General features: G+C 38.2%; 2 protein-coding genes across 3 annotated transcripts; both read right to left on the bottom strand.

The window, feature by feature from the left end:
• Positions 1 to 1,029: 1,029 nt before the first annotated feature.
• LOC125231739 (liver carboxylesterase 1-like) lies at positions 1,030 to 6,109 on the bottom strand. 2 transcript variants are annotated; one of them, XR_007177664.1, is made up of 4 exons: positions 5,951 to 6,094; positions 3,081 to 4,399; positions 1,480 to 2,035; positions 1,030 to 1,051 (listed from the first exon to the last, which is right to left on the bottom strand). XR_007177664.1 is itself a non-coding variant. In XM_048137302.1 (3 exons), exons 1-3 carry the CDS (start codon positions 6,077 to 6,079, stop codon positions 1,873 to 1,875), a joined length of 1,611 nt encoding a protein of 536 aa, XP_047993259.1. In that variant the 5' UTR covers positions 6,080 to 6,109; the 3' UTR covers positions 1,468 to 1,872. The 2 variants fall into 2 exon arrangements, 1 of the variants encoding a protein (XP_047993259.1); XM_048137302.1 differs by lacking the exon at positions 1,030 to 1,051 and having other exon boundaries at positions 1,468 to 2,035; positions 5,951 to 6,109.
• Positions 6,110 to 12,951: 6,842 nt separating this feature from the next.
• On the bottom strand, positions 12,952 to 16,313 carry LOC125232056 (esterase FE4-like). The gene is made up of 3 exons (XM_048137669.1): positions 16,177 to 16,313; positions 13,787 to 15,102; positions 12,952 to 13,340 (listed from the first exon to the last, which is right to left on the bottom strand). Exons 1-3 carry the CDS (start codon positions 16,300 to 16,302, stop codon positions 13,181 to 13,183), a joined length of 1,602 nt encoding a protein of 533 aa, XP_047993626.1. The 5' UTR covers positions 16,303 to 16,313; the 3' UTR covers positions 12,952 to 13,180.
• Between the last annotated feature and the right edge of the window lie 7,535 nt (positions 16,314 to 23,848).

Here is a 23,848-nt window from a genome sequence, read left to right as displayed (position 1 = left end):
TTGACGTGATTTTTTAAGTGGAGATAGTTGAAGGGATGGAGAGTGGCATGATTTACTTTTTGTCTCTTTCTAACGAGCGAAGCCGCGGGCAAAAGCTAGTGTATTATATACGTAACCTTAGGTATTGTATCTGCAGTAAAGATTTTTTTCATAAATATTTTCATTTAAACAGCCTGCACAAAATTCTTCAAAATAATTTTAATAAGCTATGTGTTATTGATAGGCGTATTTTGAAAATAATTACTATATTTTTTATCATATTTTGACAGAATTCGTTAATAGAATAAGGTTTCCCATTCTAAACCAATAATTAATTGTAGTTTGACAGTAAATGCGAGTCGAAGAAGGCCTTAGTTCGCCAAACGATACCAGACTATCAATTATTCGCCAATAATTGGAAGATAACTGCTAATAAAAGATACACTTGGTTAGAAACGGTTTAAAAATATAAATATTTACAAAACATATCTGTAATGAAATTATAGTCTGTGTCTTTAGGTATTTCAATAAATGTAAAAAAATAAAGAGAAAAAAATAATTACTGGAGCAAATAAATACCCACCCAGGTAGGTAAGGATATTTTACTCAGTGACAGATTGCTCAGTGACAGATTGCTTAATTAGTGAGAGATTGCTCAGTGACAGATCCTCTTGGTTTTGTACTTGGTTGGTTAACCGACAAATGTTGCAACTACCCAAAAATACACGAATTATTTGTTTACGTTTATTTAAGTACCTACCTATTTAGTACCGTTTCGTAACTAAAAATTCCCAATTCCCAATTCATAACTGACTTCAAATTGGGACTTTCCCGTTACCGATTTGTAACCACGTTTGTAACAGGCTTTGAAGTGGGAAAAATAATCCCGTGTTGTAGCTGGTTACAAAATGACACTATTTCATTACCGATTCGTAGCCATGGTTGGTAACCAGCTTCCAAACAGGAAAAAATAACCCGTATTGTAACTGGTTACAAAATGTTTTTTTTTTTGCCGTTATTAATACATGACATGATTAATACTGACATTGAGTAATTTTTAGACAGAGTAAAACTATAAGGGTTCCTAGTCAACCTAGTTGACTACTTTCCCACTTCAAAGCCGGTTACAAACGTGGTTACAAATCGGTAACGGGAAAGTCCCAATTTGAAGTCAGTTACGAAATGGGAATTGGGAATTTTTAGTTACGAAACGGTACTAAATAGGTAGGTACTTAAATAAACGTAAACAAATAATTCGTGTATTTTTGGGTAGTTGCAACATTTGTCGGTTAACCAACCAAGTACAAAACCAAGAGGATCTATCACTGAGCAATCTCTCACTAATTAAGCAATCTGTCACTGAGCAAAATATCCTTACCTACCTGGGTGGGTATTTATTTGCTCCAGTAATTATTTTTTCTCTTTATTTTGTTTACATTTAATAATACTGACATTGAGTAATTTTTAGACAGAGTAAAACTATAAGGGTTCCTAGTCAACCTAGTTGACTACGGAACCTTTATAGTTTTACTCTGTCCGTCTGTCCGTATGTCAAGCGTCCTAGCTTCAATTTGGTAGAAACTCCGATCAGTAACTCGGACCCAATACGTAACCAGCTACAAACAGGGAATTTTGTATTCCCGTTCCCGTATTCGCTAGTTACGAAACTGGGTTACCAAAAGATACCACTCGGGCCCAATCGTAACCGGCTACGAACCGGGAATTTTGATTCCCACATTGTAGCCAGTTACAAAACTTAGTTACCAAACGGTACTACTCTGGTCCAGTACGTAACTGGCTACAAAATGGAAATCAAGATCAGTTTGTAGCCGGTTACGAAATTTTGGCTACCAAACGGTACTAAACCCCTAAAAATACAGAGTCTAGTTACAGCTAATGTTTGACATATTGTTGGTGCAGTTTCTCCCAGAATTCGAAGTCTTCTTTATTTGGGTGTGACGCCACGACGAGGTCATTGCCGATGACCAGGTACTGCTCCTTCTTGGGGTCAAACGCGGGCCATTTGACCCCCAGGCTGCTGTCCGGAGTGGGGTTACTAAAACGATATAAGTTGATTTTAATGATCTTAAAAATAATAATGCATTATAGTTATTGCATTGATAGCTTACAGTTGACTGACACGATTATCTTTTTTTTATTTTGTTTGTAGTAAAATTGTTTTACTTTTTCGGCGTCAGTTAATAGAGTAATCGTTTTATCATCACACTCTCACATTAAATGTGCTATTGCACGCAAGAGTTACGCCGTGTCTTGCGTGGGCGACGGTCGCGCGACCGTCGCCGTCGCGTCTCATACTTCCATATCGATAAGGTTTGATTTCGTATGCGTCGCATCGCGTCGCCCACGCAAGCCACGGCGTAATACACCCTGTTTTTATTGAATTCCGTTAACCTTAAGGGAAGATTCATTATATTAAATACAATTAATTTCTCTAAGAAACTAGCGTCTTAACTCTTCCGGTTATCGAGTTATTAAAAAAATAAAGATAATTGCTGAACACGTGTGTGTCACATCCTTTACCAATTCCTGATGTTATTTGTTTTGACATGTGCCGTCAACCACTTGACACTAACTTGAATGTTATGAATGTCTCTCACACTAATAAATTCATTTATTATGTACAAGCTTTTGCTTGCGGCTTCGCTCGCGTTAGAAAGAGGCAAAAAGTTGCCTATGTCACTCTCCATCCCTCCAAATATCTCCACTTAAAAAATCACGTCAATTGGTCGCTCCGTTTTGCCGTGAAAGACGGAGAAACAAACAGACACACACACTTTCCCATTTATAATATTAGTATAGATGAAAATGATGAAAAAAAATTTTTTTGCGAATTTAACTAAAAGTGATATACAGGGTGGTTCCTGATAATGAACCTAACGACGTGTCGAATTTAACGAAAAAAAAAAAACACGGTGTAGAAAAGTCGTTCTCCCAGCATCTACTGATAGCTTACCGCGTGCCGCACATTTTAAGCCGAATGTGGACGTGCTCAAAATGCCGGTTTATAGGTAGCTACCTATTTATACCTACGCCCGAATTTCGCATTCTATACAACACATTTAAAATATAAAGGTACTCACCCGAATCTAGCAAAATCTGTCCACAATTTTGTCATATTCTTTATAAGTTTAATACTCTTAGCGGTTAGGTCAGCTTTAACTTTCTCAGTACTGAACAAATACGTTAAATCATCGCAGTGGCCGACACTCTTTCCGCTTATGTATGGACCTCCACCAAACTCTTCGGTCCAAATATTTCTTTCAGAGTACATGTCAAATTGGTAGACAAATAACTTGTTCCTATCCATTTGAGCGAAGAATTTGGCATATTCAATAGCATTAAAGGTAATTAGCTGCATTGACAAATATTTTATTAGGACATCGACAGTGTCTTTTGTAACGGGTTTGTCGCCGAAGTAATGATTTTTCATTTTATGACCGATTGCCAATTGATCTTTCGCTGGGCATTTTAGAGCTAAATCAATGGGTACGAAGCACTGTGCGTATTTGTTGTAATTGTCAAAGAAATTATCTTTTGGCGAAAACGCAAACTGAACAATGCCCTCGTCAGTTGTATAACCCATCATAAGTTCGACGCCTTCATGTATGCCGTGATGCAGCCGTTCGTAAACATCGCCGTAGAAAAATCTTTCAACTCCATCAAACTGCTGTTCATCAACAACAGTGAAAGACATAGTGAGACGTATCCCCGCTTCTTCCTCGACTGTAAGAGGCGCAACGGGATTTGTTAACTTTTCGATTGGCAAGGATTTAAACAATTCATACAGCTCTTTGTCGTCCTTGGTATCTTTACCGAATAAACGAGCTATGGCCTCAGCTCTCAATCGAGGCTCAAACGCTCGAGCCCAATGACTCAAATTTACGCCACTCTGTGCAATAGCTCGCTTGAACAGCCCTTTGGACATTGGAGATACCAGGTGGTAGGTGACCGACCCTGCACCGGCGCTCTCTCCAAAAATAGTTACATTATCAGGATCTCCGCCAAAATGCCTTATGTTGTCTTTCACCCACCTAAGAGCAGCTACTTGGTCTTTCATACCGGCGTTTCCTGGTACTTCTTTTGTGTGCAGGCACAAGAATCCTACTACGGCTAGTCTGTAATTAAAAGTTACAAGGACAACATTTTGATTGACTAGGAAATCGGGTCCATAGTAGCTTGTGTTTCCGCTGCCGCTTAAGAAACCGCCGCCATGGATCCAAAACATTACAGGAAGCGGTTTTTTAGGCTGGAGATCAGGCGAATACACATTGAGGTAGAGGCAGTCTTCGCTGCTTGGTTCTGTGCACAGCTTTCCGGTGAACATGTCGAACTGATGGCAGATCGGTCCGTGGGCCTTAGCGCTGCGGACTCCATCCCAAGGAATGACTGGTTGTGGCGCCTATAAACATATGCATGTGCTATTAAAACGTCTTGGGTTAAACCTCTGCAGGGTTAGCACATGATTGCCGCGGGAGTATGTCGCCGCGAGATAGACTACCCATCCTTATGTCATTAATACAGTTAGAAGAAGACGTGTCATCTATCTCGCGGCGACATACTCTCTCGGCAATCATGTGCTAGGCCTACAGATGTGAGAGATAGAGCAGCACATGATGTCCAAAAAAATATAAAAGATGAATAGTTTGTGCTGCCGAACGCAGACAAGAGGTTAAAAACTAAGTAAAATGTTCAACATTTCATCTTTCCTACCTACTTAGTTATAGTTTTGCGAGGCTAAAGAGTGAAAAGCGCTATTACCCACACAATAATTGGGTACTTATATAACTGACGTAGATAAGATAAACATTATAAACAAACATGTTGTAGATGTACTCCAAAACAATCGATGGTAGATAAAACTAGAGATGGGCCGAATATGGACTTTGCCGAATACGAATATTCGGTTCAGCTCTTACCGAACCGAACATTCGGCCGAATATTCGGTTACGGCATATTTATAAAGAGGATGTTCATTAAAACTATTAAATTATTGATAATAGTTACATAAATATGATACTACAACTATGTTTTTATGATTTAGTGGATAACTAAAACTTAGTTAAAACAACTCTGAACTCTTCTCAACTTTTAAACTACGGTTTTTTAACTTTTTTACAAAACAATTGTATTTATATTCTGACGCATAGATTTCTCTCTTTTTAGCAGTTCCTTAAAAATTTACTAAAATAGAAGCTTATTATCTAATGGAATACGTAAGATCTTCATTAGTTATTTACTTTGTTTATCCGGTAAATATTCGGAAATGCAACCGAACTATTCGGCCGAATACGAACATTGAAAAACTTGCCGAATATGCCGAATACCGAATATTTACCGAATATTCGGCCCATCTCTAGATAAAACGTAATATGTTGAGATCATTATCTAATGTTAACCAGTCTTATGACTCTTATGGCATAATTACACATTGTTGGCTAACTAAACATTGAAACTAGACGAAATATGCAAGGTAATTTACAAGTAACAGTTGCTGCGGGTTTGCTGGTCTTCATATTGTAATCTGTTTACACATTGATAAGTGTTTAATGCGTTCATATTTTGCCACTAAATGCACATATAGAGTAGAGACACGGTGAAATTGAAACACTAAATGATAAACCTAACAAAAATTGGGGCGTCGCTTAGGAAAGAGGCCTTGACCCGCGCTCAGGGTCATTCCTTTTGCAAAGGCTGTCCATCGCTATTCAACGCGGTAACGCGCGAGTGTGATAGGCACCTTTGCACCAGGGGTTGTGCGGGGAGGGAGGCCTCTTCCAGTAGGTTTTTTTTATATATACCTTATGTTAGTTATTAGTTTTAATTTAGGTTTTTTTCAGTTTTATTTGTAGGCTAATTTGTACCTATTTTATACGGTTAATGAAATAAAACGCTGCATTATAGGTACATACAAAAAAAATATATATGTAGGTACTCATCTAATTTTATTTACCTTGAATCGCAGGTCTCCTAATGGAGGTGCAGCATAAGGAATCCCCTTAAAACTGTAGTACTGTCCTCCGAGCACATTATCCAACACTTCCCCTTCCAACACACCGTCGCGAACTCGCACTTGCACCATTGTCAAAGTACTTACACAAACTACGCTAATAATGATAACACCGGCTTTTATACATCTGGAGAGACGAGTTAATGTAACAGAGATGCGTTAGTTCGCCATACACCATTGGTACCCTAAATGTGACCTTTTTGCGGATGGCACAACAACCTAACAACCGTCTTCTGACATCACTGGTCTAATATTATCCATACAATAAGCAAATAAAAAAATCTCCATTATTATGTTAAATTTATTTCTGTATTTTGTACCTGTACTTATTATTTTTTGTTGATTGTTTTTGTTGGCCTGTCGTAATTTGTTTACCGGATGGTGTGATAGGCAGCGCGGTAAATCGTCAATATCATACTTATTGTTTAACAGATGCTAAACCTTGCCTTGCCTCTCGTCATTATATGGGGCTTTTTTGCCTTGTACTCATTTTGTTACAGCATTTGTGGTTGAAATGAGGAGAGAATCAATCACATTGCTCCGTATGTTGGCACTTTTCAACTAAGCTAATCTATTTTTCGTCTAACCGACTGGTAAAGGCTCTCATTAATCGTCGAAAACGGATGAAGAAGCTGCAGTTTATTCATGTTCATCCGTTACAATTTGTATGATATTACTTTGCACTCTTGCATCGTACTCTTTTAGATTATCTACGTTTTTTTCTATAATGAGTTATTTTAGTAATTTGCATCCAATCTTTCACCGGACAGTTATATTATACTTGCTATATTATATTATTATGTTAAAATAATATTCTCGTTTTAGTTGGAGAATAAAACCTAGTGTAGCATACCCTAACTTAATTTGATTTAAAAAAATAATATTCATACAACAATAATACTTAGAGAATAAATAGACAGAAGATTGAAATTACAAAAGGGCAATATTCACATAAAAAATGCACAAAAATATTTTTCTAATTAGGTAATAAAAAAATTGTCATAAGTGTAGAACGGGTGCTCGACCAGCCAATTTTTTAAGCGAGAGGTACTTAAACTACTTAAAGTTCGACACACTAGGCGCTTCAACCACATATTGCGGCAATTTATTATAGACGGCAGGGTCCATCACATGTGTTAATTTGACCGCAAATTGGATTTCGCCAATTTACGGTCGATACCTACTAACTTTCCGGCATTTCGAATGTTGTACTTGGAACACATGTTGTTAGTTTTGTCACAGAATATATGTATAATAGTACAAGTACAGAAGGCTCACTCCTTTGATGTTCACAAAATGACGCCATTCTAAATTCTTACTTACATTAACAAACGGACCGCACGCGAGCAGCCAACATTGAATTTTTCCCCTCACTAGCTCGGAAACACGTGTTTTGTCCTTTAATACCAGTGGGTAAAAACGCAGTTTATCCACTAGTGTTTTAAAATTGATAAAAGTAGGTGAATCTAGTAATAAAGATCATTTACCACCTGAGGAACTACTGGAAGCAGTGATAAACGCATTTTTTGCGTTGTAGTTTCCTCGCTACAGTGAGGGGAAAAGTTTTGTGTTACACTCGGGTGCAAATGTATTTTACTTCTCGTGTGTTAAAAAACTCGCAAGTTCAGGATTCTATAAATAACTCGCAAGTTCATGATTCTATAAATAACTATTATACAAATAACTATTATTGCACCGCGCGAAGGTCGTCGCCAATGAATGGGCCGCGAACTCGCGGCCGCTGACATGTACTTGTAGCGCGGCGATAGAATCGCGGAGTGAGCCGCCCCTGGTTTTGTATGCTGCCAAGTTCTCTCTTATATAAATGGCTACCTGCATGATAACTATTGCAATTGCAGGCAGTGTAATGAGTGTAAGGATTCTTATTTTTTATTTGTGGAGTTATTTGGCCGGACTGTCTACTGTCTACAGGTACCTGAGCAACGATCCTGACAGCTCGTTTCTGAAAGCGAAAGACCCTCTCCCATTCCCAACGTCCCCAGAGCTCCGCACCGTACTGTATTAATGAATGGACAGTGGCGAAATAGCATGACCGGGCTACTTCTGGAGCCACAGACTTTGCAACTTGACCTAAAGCAAAGCACGCACTGCCCCGACTACCACACGGTTTATCTACTTGCTGGTCCCATTTTAAGCCCTGATCAATCTTTAAACCTAGGAAAGTAGTCGTGGATGCCTGTTCAAGTATTTTCCCATTAATTATGAACTATCAACGGCGTGGTCATGCGGCCCGAAAGATTAAAATGCACAAAGTGAGTCTTTTTGAGATTTAAAGCTAAGCCATTCCATGCGAACCATTGAGATAGCTGAGTTGTCGTTTCATTCAAGGCTCGCTGAAGACTTTCAGACGTTGGTGCAGTAACTATGGCAGCAACATCATCGGCGTACATTAAAATGTTGGCAGCCTGTATCGCAACCGGTAGGTCGTTGAGGAGAAGTGAAAAAAGTATGTTAGATACTGACGATTCTTGCGCTACGCTCATATTAGTTGCCTCTGAGGGATCTGATCTAATCTTATTTTTTCACTATCCCCTACCACAATTGGTACTCATATAAGACTTGTCTTAGAAGCACAGTATAATAAAGAGTACTATCGTAAAGTATGGCCACCCCCACTCCCCGCTGAAAGTGCCGCCAACCCCCTCTCGGTTACTTCACAGTTACCGCCTGTCAATAACACGAACAGTCGACCTGTCATATTAAATTTCACTCATACAAGCATAGTACGTTCACCTACACGATCTAAGACTGTGTGCTAGGAATGCGCCTCTTTCAAATATTTGATCCCCAGTGTCCGAGGTGTGCTAAGAAGCAAAGAAGATCGAGTATTATACATAGAGTTAGTCAAAGCACGTCAAAGTAAAATGTGTAATCACAGTGCATAGACTGCCATCAGATCTCTCGACGTAGGCTTAAGACTTTTGAACCTCAGTTTTGACAATTTGGCCCATATTCTTAGCTTGATATGTTTTAAAATTTCAAATATTAATATTAGCGCCATCTAGCTGAGCCCTTCTTCTGTGTGGTACTGAGGTAAGTACGTTTTATTCTTAGACTAGAAGTATAGGTACTCTAATGAGTAATATTGTATTTAGCGCCGTCTCTTGGCAAAATTTACTAAGTAATTTACGCGACTTGAGACTTGTGCGAACCTTTAGGCATGGAAAGTCACATGAAAAGTTGTCGAAACTAATAATAGATGGCGCTGCATTTGAATTTCTTGACTGATAACTCTAATACTAAATTGAATATACTCTAAGGTAGAGCAGAGTCTAACTGGGGAATTACCTCCGCTTTACAAAAGACCGCAATCAAGTAGCACTAGACTTTACTCATTGTTATGTTCCTGCCGGTGAGTAAGGCAGCCAGCGCTCAACGAGGGTGCGGTATGCTGAGGACGGGAGGACCTACGGAAGTAATTAGGACAATAGATCCTTCCTCCTTCCTCCTTCCTTCCTTCCTCCTCCTTCCTTCGGTCCTTTGAGTCGTCGGCAGTGTCGGTACCCAGGCCCCTTCTAAGTACAGGTTTGTACAAGTTTCTAATGAGTCGAGTCGGCAACGCACATGTGCCACTCCTTGAGTGGCAGGCGTCCATGTGTAACAGTGACCGCTTTCCATCAGGCGGACCGTATGCATGTTTACCACCTACGTGGTACAAAAAAAAACTTTCGACGAATTCACCTTAAACATTAAAAACTAAATCAAAATCGATTGATTCGTTCGGGAGCTATGATGCCAGACAGACATGTCAAGCGTCAAACCTATTATTATTATAACACTCCGTCGTTTTTGCGTTGGTGGTTAAAAACAAGAAACCTCCTTCAAAACTATAATAAAACACAACTTTCTATGAAAATCGGTAAAGTGCGAGTCGGATTTCGACATTTCCATACAAAAAGGTCATGAGCGCCTGACGACATGTGATGGCAACGTACACTAGATTTGTACTTTAAAGATTTTGCGTATATTTTGGAAACTATAAGAGATAGAGCAAATAGACTTCAGATTTTGGTTGTCGGTGGCACAATTTTTTTGTTTTCGTATATATAAACCATTTTTTGGACCTATTAGGGCAATATTATGATCAGTGCAGTTCTAAACAGTCTTAAGCGCCTCTTTTTTAGTAGGAACTTAAGTCATTTTGGCAAATAATTAAAATTTTTAACAATTTCTAAACAGAAATGAATTTCTTTCTACCTGTCCATGGCGCTCACAAAATTTCAAAACATTTAGTAAGTACTTGCAGCGGCAGTGAGTGAAATTCTCAATTTGAGTTTTTGTCTCTTAAGTCCGACTTACGACTGACTGTAGATTTCTAATAGGTTTTCCTGTAATCTACAGGTAGAGGGCTATCTTGTGTATTTTTTTGAAAATTTTACGCTAATTAGTTTCGGAGATAAGGGGGGGGGGACGACGGTCATTTTTTGCTTATTTTCTTAAATTACCACTTCTAAATTACCAAAATAAAAACTATAAAAAAAATATATTTGAGATGCTTATAAAATGCCCTTTCATTTGATATGTAGCACATATTGTGTAAGTTCTAATAACTTTGATTTTCAATTTTCAATTTTACCCCCCAAAAGTGACCCCTATGATTAAATTTCGTTTAATTTTATTTAATTATATTACATGTCCGTCTTTGGGCCACAGGTTTACATACGTGTGCCAAATTTCAAGTAAATCGGTCTAGTAGTTTCGAAGAAATCGGCTGTGACAGAGGGACAGACAGACACGCGAGTGATCCTATAAGGGTTCCGTTTTTTCCTCTTTGAGGTAGGGAACCCTAAAAATATCGTATCATGTAAACTATACGTACGATATCGCACGGGAGGAGGCGATAATCGCCTCGCCTTTGATGTTTGTATGTCTCCGTGTAAACAAAACACGTATGCGAGAATCGTATAAGAGTTTATGCGCTACTCAGTCGAAATGAATTCTCTTTACCTAGAAAAAGAAATCATGTAAATCATGGTATATTTATTTATATTTATAGCTAACTCTCAGTAACTGCTCAAACCAAAAATAAATTAGGATTATCATTATCAATATTATAGAGTTAATGTTTACTGGCATATTTTTACCCCATATGGGGTATAATGCTATCATTTAAAATAAATCATATTCTATGCTCAATTATATCCTAAACCAAATCGCAAGTATCGCAACCAAGATTCTATTAGCTAGGTAAGTAACGCTACAACAATTTTCCCTATAATTATTATTTATACCGTCATAAATAATTTATAGTGTTTTTAATATTATTGGGTAGTCTTCAACTTAAATTCAAATAAATCCAAAGTAAATTACCTCCAATATTATAAAAAAGCATATAATATATGTGTTTATAATTAATTAATTAGCAACTAAGCACGCAAGTTGACAGGCAAAACTCGCATGAAAATCGGTTCGCTCCGATTCGTGCGATAATCGCACGTTCGACGTTCGGGAAGAAATGTCATACGAGAACCGGTTTAGACGAGTCGAGAAATGTTATGGAAATATCTCCCAAAAATTCAACTCTCCATCTAAACTATTTCGCCTGGCGATAATCGCCTGGCGAGTCTCGTATACGATACTCGTATGCGAGTTTTTATTTCTCGCACGAATGTAAACGTTTTCGTACGACACTCGCCAGGCGATTATCGCATACGATAATGTCATACGAGTTTCTCGACCAAAACGGGCGAGAAACTCGTACCATCTAAATGGGGCTTTAGAGTCTGTTCGGAATAAAAGAGTCGTGTAATATATGGGGCCCTATGCATTTTGTGATTTCTTGTTCCGAACAGGCCCAGCAGCCGAATGGCATATTCTGCGACGCGAAACGCCACCGAAACGCCACTGAAATGTAGTCTGGCTCTGTCGCGCCAATACGCAAGAGTGATAGAGATAGATAGCTACGAAAAAGATATTATCGTGAGCGTTTCGTGAGCGTTTACTGCATTCGGCTACGCACACAGACACGCTTTCTAGTGATTATAACTGTTTAATTTTAACTCGTCTCTAGTCATGTTAGGCTATACATTGTGAAATCATTTAGCTAACATTGTAACGTTTACCTACTAATGACGGTAATCTGTAGAGGTAGTGTAGGTACGGGCGAGACGCAATTATCTACCTAACTAACAAGATAATGTAAGACGTTTATGGAATCATCTTTTTATTTTGCGGCTAATTCAGATTTAGGAATTTATGCATATTGATCAGCATCAGCATTTTAAAGTGATTAAAAAAAAGTGCCAGCTTAAATATAGATATGATATGGTATACAGGTTTAATTGAATTTAGCTGATAAAATACTTTTTCTACTCCCGAACTGTTATTCGTCATTCTATTCCACAAAGCCAGCGTCCGCCGGTTTTCCGCGCATGCGCGCAGTATCGAAAAAACTGAAAACGCATTGTTTGGCTCTGTAACCATGGCAACGCCTTATAACGACACTGCGCGAGTGCGCGGAAAGTGCAAACCTTTGCGTCAAAATACAGGAAGCAGTGTGAATTTCACGAAAGTTATTCAAGAAAACTATTAAAGGTCGTTGAAAAAGTATTGTATGCAACGGTGTTTAACTGAGTCAAAATATACTCGTGGCGTCTCAATAACAATTTTCGGCTTCGCCTCAAATTGTTACCCATGCCACTCGTCTTTTTTGACCTCCTTTAAACACCTGTTGCATAAAATACTATAAAATGTAGGTAATTAGAACGTATTGGTTTAAAATAAAATAAAAACCTGTAGCGTCACTCGAACAGGGGATCGATTTTTGAATTTCGAACGCACGAATATTATTGGCAATAAATTATTTTTTATTTTTTTATTATTTTATTTATTAAAATTCGCCGTTCGAAAGTCTGTGAAAAACGACGTAATGCTATTTTTGAAAAAGGACGGCAAGTAATTTTAAAACTAGTGGTAATGACCACTCGTTTTCGATTCTGTTAGTAGAATTTATATCGCTAGTAGTGGAGATATTATTGAATGAATTTCATGAATTCGAATGGCCGAGATTCAAAAATCAGCCCCCAGGTCATGTGCCCTTTTCCATTCATCCCTCAACTAACAACAGCGACATTCAACTAATTCTTGCCCTCAAACTAATAAATAAATGTAATAATATTTGGATAACACTTATGAGGTTTTACGACACGTCTATTATTGAAGATATTGTTGGTGTAGTTTCTCCCAGAACTGGTACTCTTCTTCGTTTGGGTGTGACGCCACGACGAGGTCATTGCCGATGATCAGGTACTGCTCCTTCTTGGGGTCGAACGCGGGCCATTTGACCCCCAGGCTGCTGTCCGGAGTGGGATCACTAAAACAACAAGTTTTTATAAGTACCTACTTAACACATTTATTTGACCACCATTTCAATGTATCTTGAGGTAACAAAAGACAAGAGAAAGGTTTACTTAGACGTAATTCCATGCCGACTTAAGTATAATTAATGGGGTCAAAAATAGGTAGGGTGAATATTTTAAAGGATGAGACGAATGAAGAAGAAAATCAAACAATAAATTATGGTCAAAGTCCACTAGTCAAAAAACTACTAGTCTAGTTTTATTAATGAATGTAGCTATTTGCATTCATAATGATTGTCTATTTTTATGAATAATGAATTAATTCGTGTATAATAAAAAAAAATTGAGAATGGGTGGCTAAATAAGTAGAACGGGTCGAATTTAAGAATTTCACAAAAACGAATGGGACAATCCCAGACGATACTCATTTGATCACGTAAATTTTTGTAAAAGTACATACCCGAATTTAGCAAAGTTGGTCCACAATTTTGTCATATTTTGAATAAGTTGAGTAGCCTCAGAAGTTAGTGGTGCTTTTACTTTCTCAGTGCTGAACAAATAAGGTAAATCATCGCAATGGCAGACACTCTTCCCTTTTATGTCAAATCTTCCTCCGAATTGTTCGGTCCAAATGTTTCTTTCAGAGTACATATCAAATTGGTAGAAAAATAACTTATTCGTATCCTTGTGAGCGAAGATTTTAGCATATCGAATAACATTATAGCTAAAATGCATTGAAAAGTATTTTATCAGAGCTTCTATATTATCTGTTGTAATCGGTTTATCGCTGAAGTAATGCTCTTTTACTTTTTGACCGATAGCCAGTTGATCTTTCACTGAGCATTTCATAGCCAAATCTTGCGGAACGAGGCACTGTACGTAGTTGTTATATTTGTCAAAGAAATTATCTTTTGGGGAAAACGCAAACTGAATAACTCCTTCATCAGTCGTATAACCCTCCATGAGTTCGACTCCATCATGTATACCGTTTTTTAGTCGTTCATAAACATCGCCGAAGAAAAATCTTTCAACTCCATCAAATTCTTTTTCATCAACTATAGCTAAACTTCCATTGTTACGTATCCCAGCTTCTTCCTCGAGCGTAAGAGGTGCAAAGGGGTTTGTTATCTTTTCGATTGGCAGAGATTTAAATAATTCGTAGAGTTCTTCGTCGTCCTTGGTATCTTTACCGAATGAACGAGCTATGGCCTCTGCTCTCAATCGGGGCTCAAACGCTTGAGCCCAATGACTCAAATTCACGCCACTCTGCGCAATAGCTCGCTTGAACAGCCCTTTGGACATCGGGGACACCAGGTGGTAGGTGACCGACGCTGCACCGGCGCTTTCTCCAAAAATAGTTACATTATCAGGATCTCCGCCAAAATGCCTTATGTTGTCTTTCACCCACTTAAGAGCAGCTACTTGATCTTTCATACCGGCGTTTCCTGGTACTTCTTTTGTGTGCAGGCATAAGAATCCTACTACGGCTAGTCTGTAATTAAAAGTTACAAGGACAACATTTTGATTGACGAGGAAATCGGGTCCATAGTAGCTTGTGTTCCCGCTGCCACTTAAGAAACCGCCGCCATGGATCCAAAACATTACTGGAAGAGGTTTTTTAGGCTGGAGATCAGGCGAGTACACATTGAGGTAGAGGCAGTCTTCGCTGCTTGGTTCTGTGCACAGCTTTCCAGTGAACATGTCAAACTGATGGCAGATCGGTCCGTGGGCTTTAGCGCTGCGGACTCCATCCCAAGGAATGACTGGTTGCGGTGCCTGTTAAGACAATTTTCGTGTGTTAGAAAATTTTAAGTTCAATGTGGGTGGCTATGTACATTTAGAGCAGAAATAACAAAAAATAAAACCGCCTTCAAAAATAAGCGCGTTACAAAACACGGAGAAACTAAAAAGCCAAAAATAATAAACCTTTCAATTCAGATTTCTTATCGTATTGCAATAAGCTAAACATCCAAATTATAAACAAATCAATTATTTTTGTAGTCGGTACCAGACCTGTTCGTCGCCTTGCTATTGCCTGTTTGCCTGCCCCACCCAACCATACACAGGCTGGTACCGACTCCAAAAATAATTGATTTGTTTATAATTTGGATGTTTAGCTTATTGCAATACGATAAGAAATCTGAATTGAAAGGTTTATTATTTTTGGCTTTTTAGTTTCTCCGTGTTTTGTAACGCGCTTATTTTTGAAGGCGGTTTTATTTTTTGTTAAAAAGTTTATTTATTTGTTGATTTTTAGTGGTTCCTAGTGATATTATATGTATCAGTCCGAATACATGTACAGTAGTGAAAGAATTATCCTTTAACTCCTAACCATTGAGGAGTTGACCTTCCATCATCAGCTCAGTTGATTTTTAGTGGTTCCTAGTGATATTATATGTATCAGTCCGAATACATGTACAGTAGTGAAAGAATTATCCTTAAACTCCTAACCATTGAGGAGTTGACCTTCCATCATCAGCTCAGCCACATAAAATTATTACCATCAGACGTAAATACTGGTGTACCTTTGAAAAATAGACTAAAAACATTACATGTGCCTATAACATTTGAAGAGTTCCCTCGATTTCTCCAGGATCCCATCATCAGACCCTGACTTGGTGCCAATGGGACCATCTCGGGGTTATACCGGTTCGATCAAAAAAAAAATTTTGAAAATCGGTGCACGATTCTCGGAGATATCGAGTAACATACATACAAAAAAAAAAAAAAAAAAAAAAAAAATTCAGTCGAATTGAGAACCTCCTCCTTTTTTGAAGTCGGTTAAAAAGTAAAATTAATTGCGTGTATTTATTAGTTGATTTCATATTGAGGTTTATGTTATTAAGTTACCTTGAATCGCAGGTCTCCTACTGGAGGTGCAGCATACGGGATGCCCTTGAAACTGTAGTACTGTCCTCCGAGCACATTATCCAACACTTCCCCCTCCAGCAGACCGTCGCGGACTTGCACGTGCATCGTGTGTACCATTGTCGAAATAATCTAATAAACTACGCCAATAATGATAGCAACAGCTTATAAATATCTACCTAATCATAAAAAATCGCATACTCACTATGATAATAGGAGGATAATAGGATAATAGGACACTAATAGTCCAGTCAATACAGATTTTTTCAGAGAATTATTCTAGAGTAAGCTAAAAATCGTGTTTAACATTTATGAGATTCTAAGGGGAATTTGAGTTTGATCAATCCCAAAAGTTTCAAATTTTGCACTTTTTAAAATTTTAGAAAAGCGGGAGAGCGACACTATAGATATTTAATTGTCTTATACCCAGGCCATCGAACCGTACGGGTAATGTGGCATGGATAAATTGCCTGCTGATAATATTAATTACTTTTGGAATTTTGATTTGGATGATTGGCCAAGCGCGGATCCAGCTTCGTGCCCAGGGGGGGGTCACGTGGTAAATGCCCAGGCCCCAGGGGGGGGTCACGTGGTCTATTTGTATGGCCAACCTAGGATCCAGGGGGGGGTCATGACCCCCATGACCCCCCCCCCTGGATCCGCGCATGTGATTGGCTTCGTGAGAAGTGCATGGAGGGGGTAAGCAAAGCGATCGCAGTGCTTGCGGTGGTCAAAATCGACACTAAGATTGGCTTGTCATCTATCAAAACTCATAACAATATAATAAAATGTAATGTTTGAAATGGGGCACCAATGTTGTTTCGTTGTTAATTGTAAAAAGAATGGCATAAAATAAATAAGTAGTCGTTGCACGTTCTATGCGTTTCCTAGAGCACATTGGAAATTGGATGAAAGAATTAAATGGATAGCTGCCGTGAAAAGAAAACGAAAGTGATAATATGTCAAAACAAAACATTATAATAAATTATATTTAAGCTTTGTTTACCTATTATGTGTTCATACGCTGTTAGTATTTTTCCTACCTTAAAAGATTATGCTTAAGTATTCAGGCCTGGCCTTGGAATAGGCCCTTGTCAAAAATTTCTGCGGCTGCCGACGTGACTAGGTACTTCCGTTTAGACTTGTTTCATATGGCATTAATGGGACGGAGGTTTAGCGAATACCATATCACTCACTCGTAGAACTTCTACCATTACTCCTATGTTCTTCAAGATTCCTTATATGCCCTACCAGCACCAATTTATTGCCTCTTTCTGTGGTCTGGGGTTGGAAGTTTATACCGTGAGTAATGCTTTGAAAACTGATTTTTATTATTATATCCATGTCTTTATAATCTATCTACCTAAATAACACTTGTTCGATTTATTAAAAATTTACTAAAAATCGTTAAAATATATATTAAATTTGTTTACATGTCATTTTTTGACAATTGCCACTCGAAGTTCACATGGTAGATGGCGTAATTGTTGTGCACGTAGCCAATATCGTCGACTTTTTGGCATGTCGAAATTTAAAAAAAAGGGCTTCATCGTATAGCGTCGTATAGCATAATATGCTAATTTGGTAACGAAGAGATAAAACCGAATGATATTTTTTTTTATTGTTCTAATCATATTTTACGATGGACGTTGTAACTCTAAACAATATGCAAGTCATGCTTGTCAGCATGCTGTCAGATTTATTTGCTTAGGTATTTATCGTATGACATTTTTGCGTCTTACTGGATTTTTTATTTATTTATTTATATATGAGGAAGAATATACAAGGAATTCCAACAGCTATAAACAACTTGTTGATATCTTTATTGAAAAACAAATAACATAACAACTATAAATAAACTTTATTTTTTGCGTAACCTTGTTGAACTCGATGATCGAGTTCGAAACACGAATCAAGGTTTTTGTTAACTAGTGTTCGTCCTAGGGACATCTATTGAAGACCAATGGATTAAGGATGGAAAACGGGTATACCTTCGGAGGTGTAAAAAGTGATAGATATATAAATACAAAAGTTATATTCAGTAGACGGTCTTTCTGGGTAGACGGTCTTCCCCACACTGACCTTAACTTATAAATAAAAAACCTCACCCAAGTCGCTGCCAATGGGCAGTGTGCAGAGAATATAATACTCACTAGGAGAGTGTGTCCAGCAGGGCAATTATGGTCTGTCATTAAATATATCTTATCGTCTACCGAAAGTGGAATTATATTGTAGCTCAAAGCATACTAAGTAATACTAACATTATAAATCGGGGTTTAATAAAACGAACGCGTCGATAGATAAATGATAGTGTGTGAGTGACCACTATTGTCTTTTATAAAAATCCATTCAATAGCTGCCTTTATTTCATTGCAGGATGTTTGTTGGATGCATGTTGGACGAAGCCTGCATATGACTAGATTGTTTATGAAATAAAACTATGGAAACGGATTAAATCGCGTATAATGAATTTAAAATACATCCCGACGTTTCGAACTCTTTACAGCGTTCGTGGTCAACGGGTGACTGAGGAAAAATTAAAATGTGCAAAAGCTACCCACTTACAAGAAATATTAACGATTAGATTGTTTATGTTTAAATGATTACACGCCTAAATTGAATAGTGTTTGAACTATGTGGAGCGATGATGTGAAACACCCCAGTCAGTTTATCTTATTTTATCGAATGCAACCGAATCGCGAATGTTTTCTCGAAAGGAAGTGAATATTTCCTGGCGCTAATCGATTCAGCCAGCAAATCGAATTATGACGTGGGGGCTAGCACAGCGCCGCTAGTGTTGTACTATCAAGTCTTTCAGTCTAGTGACTGCTATGACTTTTTAAATTATAAATTACTAGCTTTTGCTCGCGGCTTCGCTCGCGTTAGAAAGAGAAAAAAAAGTAGCATATGTCACTCTCCATTCCTTCAACTATCTCCACTCATAAAATCACGTCAATTCGTCGCTCTGTTTTGCTGTGAAGGACGGACAAACAAACAGACACACACACTTTCCCATTTATAATAATGATTATACCTAAGTATGGATAATATTAATGCTACTCGATAGCGACAACGTCACGGAAAATAAATTTAATTTTTGTTTCTAGAAGAGTCCGTTTAAGGACGCTGTTTTCTCTACATATACAATGATTGTCATTTCTCACCATTGCTCTTGATATTGAGTAACGTATTCAGAACACACGGTGGAGACATAGGTTAAAAACCCTGACTTGTTTTAAGGAGATTTTGAGATTAAAAACTCCTCAATTTTAATTAAATCATCGAGTTCTTTGTGGAATCTATTTTAAGCTCCACTTCAGCTTTATTAATTCTAGAGGTTTTTTACTTTACAAAGGTAAACAAAATTGGCATTATTGTGTTAATTTTTATGTATTACGTATGTGTCTTTTATTAAAATTTTCGTATAAAACTCCTGAGTTCTTTGTAAATCGAGGTCAGTGGTGGGCAAGCTTTTTTCATTGGGGGCCAAAATATTGAAGGATTTTTAGAAGCGGACCAGATTTACCCCAAATTTGCATTTTTATCACAGGTATATGGCCAGCCATATCACACACTATTTTGAAGAACCGGTGGCGAGCCGGATACAATCATTTCGCGGGCCGTTCTTTGCCCATCACTGCTCTAGGTGAATAAGGCTCGGATAACTAAGTTTTAAAATAAATTTAATTCTGCTTAATAATTGGTATAACCAACTGAGTAGGGTAGTAAAGAAAATGACTCAAAGATTTCTAGCTTTAACCATCACTAGCGCCGCTCCTACAAATCTCCGCCAGATTTTCACGCTCCGATAGTCCCCTAAAGGTTTTTCATAATCCGAAATCGTCGTAAGTATTATATTTTTTCGCTACATGTTTTTCTGTCATAATTCCCTCGGAAAAGTGAATTTATTTTTCCATGAATCCGGCAGCGTTCTGAAACATTGTTTGCCCCGGAAAGGTCAATCTATAGGGATCCCGCCATCCGGAAGACCGTTTTATTCAAATAATATCGCCCTTTGCCCTTTATACACTTCCTGAGAGAATGTTTTATGTTTACGCGTAAGGAGCTTCCAGTGTACTGTAAACAACCCTTTTATGTTAGAGTCCCTGATTCGAACTTTAATATAATATTACACTACTAGACGGTAACTTTAAAGTTTAGATAAGATAGGTATGGAGCTGATGGTAAAAAGGCTATGTGCATAAGATACGGGTAGCATAGAGAGCGATGGAGCGCACCGAGCATGGTGCGCTAAGCTTCAAGATCGAGTAAGGAATGTCGAGATCCGACGCCGCACCAAGGTGCGGGACGCGGGTGACGTCATTTCGAAACTCAAATGGAATTGGGCGGGTCATGTTGCCAGGCAGTGATGGCAGGTGGACCAAAATGTTGACCGAATGGTGGCCGCTATCGGATGTAAGAAGCGCCTGGAATCCGTTGGCTCGTTGGGTGCACGACATTCGAAAAACTGCGGGGCACTTCTGGATGAAATTAGCCCAGGACCGGGATAAGTGGCGTACACGAAGGGAGGCCTATGCTCAGCAGTGGGCGATTAATGGCTGAATTGATGATGATTGATGAGGTATGGAGACTTTGACTTTTAAGATGTCATAGACCTTAAACTTTCGTCACCACCGAACGACTGATAAACGAGTGACAAAGTCTAGCCGCTGCGAGCACTCATGCCTAATGATGGGTCTCCATATAAAACATGTCGCCAGTCGCGATATGGAATGCGAGTACATCCATATATTTAAACTAACTTTAGCCCGCGACTTCGATCGCGTTAAATTCGAAAATTGCGAAATGCTCCATGCAAACCTCCATCCACCCCCCGTTTAAGGGGGGGGGGTTAGAAAGAGACAAAAATAGCCTACAGTAGTCACCCTATCCCTTCAACTATCTCCACTTAAAAAATCACGTTAATTCGTCGCTCCGTTTTGCCGTGATAAACGGACAAACAGACACACACACACCATTTATAATATTAAGTACTAGCTTTTGCCCGCGGCTTTGCTCGCGTTAGAAAGAGACGAAAAGTAGCCTATGTCACTCTTCATCCCCTCAACTATCTTCACTTAAAAAATCACGTCGATTTGTCGCTCCGTTTTGCCGTGAAAGACGGACAAACAAACAGACACACACACACTTTCTCATTTATAGTATTAAATAGTATAAGATGTTTCAGATAACCTAATAAGATCAAGTAATATGCCACACCTATAAAATTCATACGTCTATATTATAAAAGGAAAGCAACACGTCAAAAGTGGTTTGCGGTAGGCACCATAGAGTGTGTGTGTTTACTTATAACGAACATAACGACGTGTCGAATTTAACGTAAAACAAAAAAAATATGTAAGATACATAGAAAACATCCATGACTTAGGAACAAATATCTGTGCTCATCACACAAATAAATGCCCTTACCGGGATTCGAATCCGGGACCGCGGCTTAGCAGGCACTACGCGCTAGGCCAGACCGGTCGTCAATTCCATCACATTATCTAGACTTAGCGTGGGTGGGCCGGAAATCAAACTGCTCGCCTAAAGAAAATGGGTGAGAGATGTGATATATCATTCCTGTTCACATCCTGTGAGAAAGATTGGAAAGATATATTAAAAACTTTGACAGATATCCTCGAAGATTTGAAATACAGTGGGTCGTAATGTGCTTCTTGCACTGAATCCATACTAATATTATAAATGGGAAAGTGTGTGTGTCTGTTTCTTTGACTGTCTGTCACGGCAAATTGGAGCGACAAATTGACGTGATATTTTAAGTGGAGATAGTTGAAGGGATGGAGAGCGACATAGGCTACTTTTTAGGGTTCCGTAGTCAACTAGGAACCCTTATAGTTTCGCCATGTCTGTCTGTCCGTCCGTCCGTCCGCGGATAATCTCAGTAACCGTAAGCACTAGAAAGCTGAAATTTGGTACCAATATGTACATCAATCACGCCAACAAAGTGCAAAAATAAAAAATGGAAAAAAATGTTTTATTAGGGTACCCCCCCTACATGTAAAGTGGGGGCTGATATTTTTTTTCATTCCAACCCCAACGTGTGATATATTGTTGGATAGGTATTTAAAAATGAATAAGGGTTTACTAAGATGGTTTTTTGATAATATTAATATTTTCGGAAATAATCGCTCCTAAAGGAAAAAAAGTGCGTCCCCCCCCCTCTAACTTTTGAACCATATGTTTAAAAAATATAAAAAAAATCACAAAAGTAGAACTTTATAAAGACTTTCTAGGAAAATTGTTTTGAACTTCATATATTTAGTAGTTTTTGAGAAAAATACGGAAAACTACGGAACCCTACACTGAGCGTGGCCCGACACGCTCTTGGCCTGTTTTTGTCTCTTTCTAAGCCCCCACGTCACTAAAATGGAGGGGTGGATGTTTGTATGGAGCATTCCGTAATTTTCTAATTTAAAGCGAGCGAAGCCGCGGGCAAAAGCTAGTATGTTATATACGGATATGAAGATGAATTTCTCAATATTGTGCAATATGGAGCGGGATTTAAATATTACAAACTATATACAAGGTGCTCGCGAGGAACCCGCATAACTTGAACCACGCGTTTCTGAGGCAAAAAGAAAGAAAAAATGTTATATGAATTTTAAAATTTTTCGGCAAAAAAAAAATTTTTTTTTTTTTTTTTTTATTTACTTTTTTGGACGTATTTTCACATAAAAAAATTTTATATCCATAAAGTTGGCAATTAAAATGAGTTCCTTCATTTATTTTTCTAAAAACTAAATTATTTGGAAGTTTTTCTTGTCACATTTTGACATCTATCAATGACTACTGTGAGACTATGCTCCACAATTGCGCATCAGCGCCGTTAAGAAACCTTTTCTACCGAGTAACAATACGGAAATGTTTTTTTTAAATTGGCAATAACTCTGAAATAAGACGAAATCTAGAAAAGATTATATGACATTTTAGTCTTAAAATGTGACCAAGAATATGCCGTTAAAGTTATATGGGTTCCTCGCGAGCACCTTGTATATCTTCGGATCTAGTGCGTAAATTATCATATACCACGGGTTCGGATCGGATTCGGATCGGACGTTGTGCGAAACTACGATTACGATACAAGTGCTAAAAAACTCGTGTCGATTTTAATTTATCGCCACTCGTGTTGAACTTCCTTTTCGCACGTGTATAGTACGACGTTTTTCAGTACAGATGGCCTTCCGAAGTTTCGACCTCGATATATAATGAACCACTTATCGCACTAGTGCGTAAAAAAAACACCATCTGTACTGAAATAGTTATTTGTTATACAAGGGGGCAAAGTTGTATTTTAACGCCGAGTGTGGAATTGAAAAACGAGCAAGTGAAAGGATTCTATAGTTGAACCACGAGCGAAGCGAGTGGTTCGAGAATAGAATCCTGAACTTGCGAGTTTTTTTAACACACGAGAAGTAAAATACATTTGCACCCGAGTGAAACACAAAACTTTTCCCCTTACTATAGCGAGGAAACTACAACGGAAAAAATGCGTTTATCACTGCTTCCAGTATTTCCACAGGAGGTTAATCATCTTTATTACTAGATTCACCTACTTTTATCAATTTTAAAGTAGTTAATTTGACTTTCTTCAAGGTTGCTTGGTTTTTAGGGTTCCGTACCTCAAAGAGGA

This window comes from Leguminivora glycinivorella, chromosome 12 (assembly GCF_023078275.1).
Source record: "Leguminivora glycinivorella isolate SPB_JAAS2020 chromosome 12, LegGlyc_1.1, whole genome shotgun sequence".
Classification (NCBI taxonomy): domain Eukaryota; kingdom Metazoa; phylum Arthropoda; class Insecta; order Lepidoptera; family Tortricidae; genus Leguminivora; species Leguminivora glycinivorella.
Note: the sequence above shows the minus strand (reverse complement) of the source record. Positions and strands in the feature narration are given on the sequence as shown.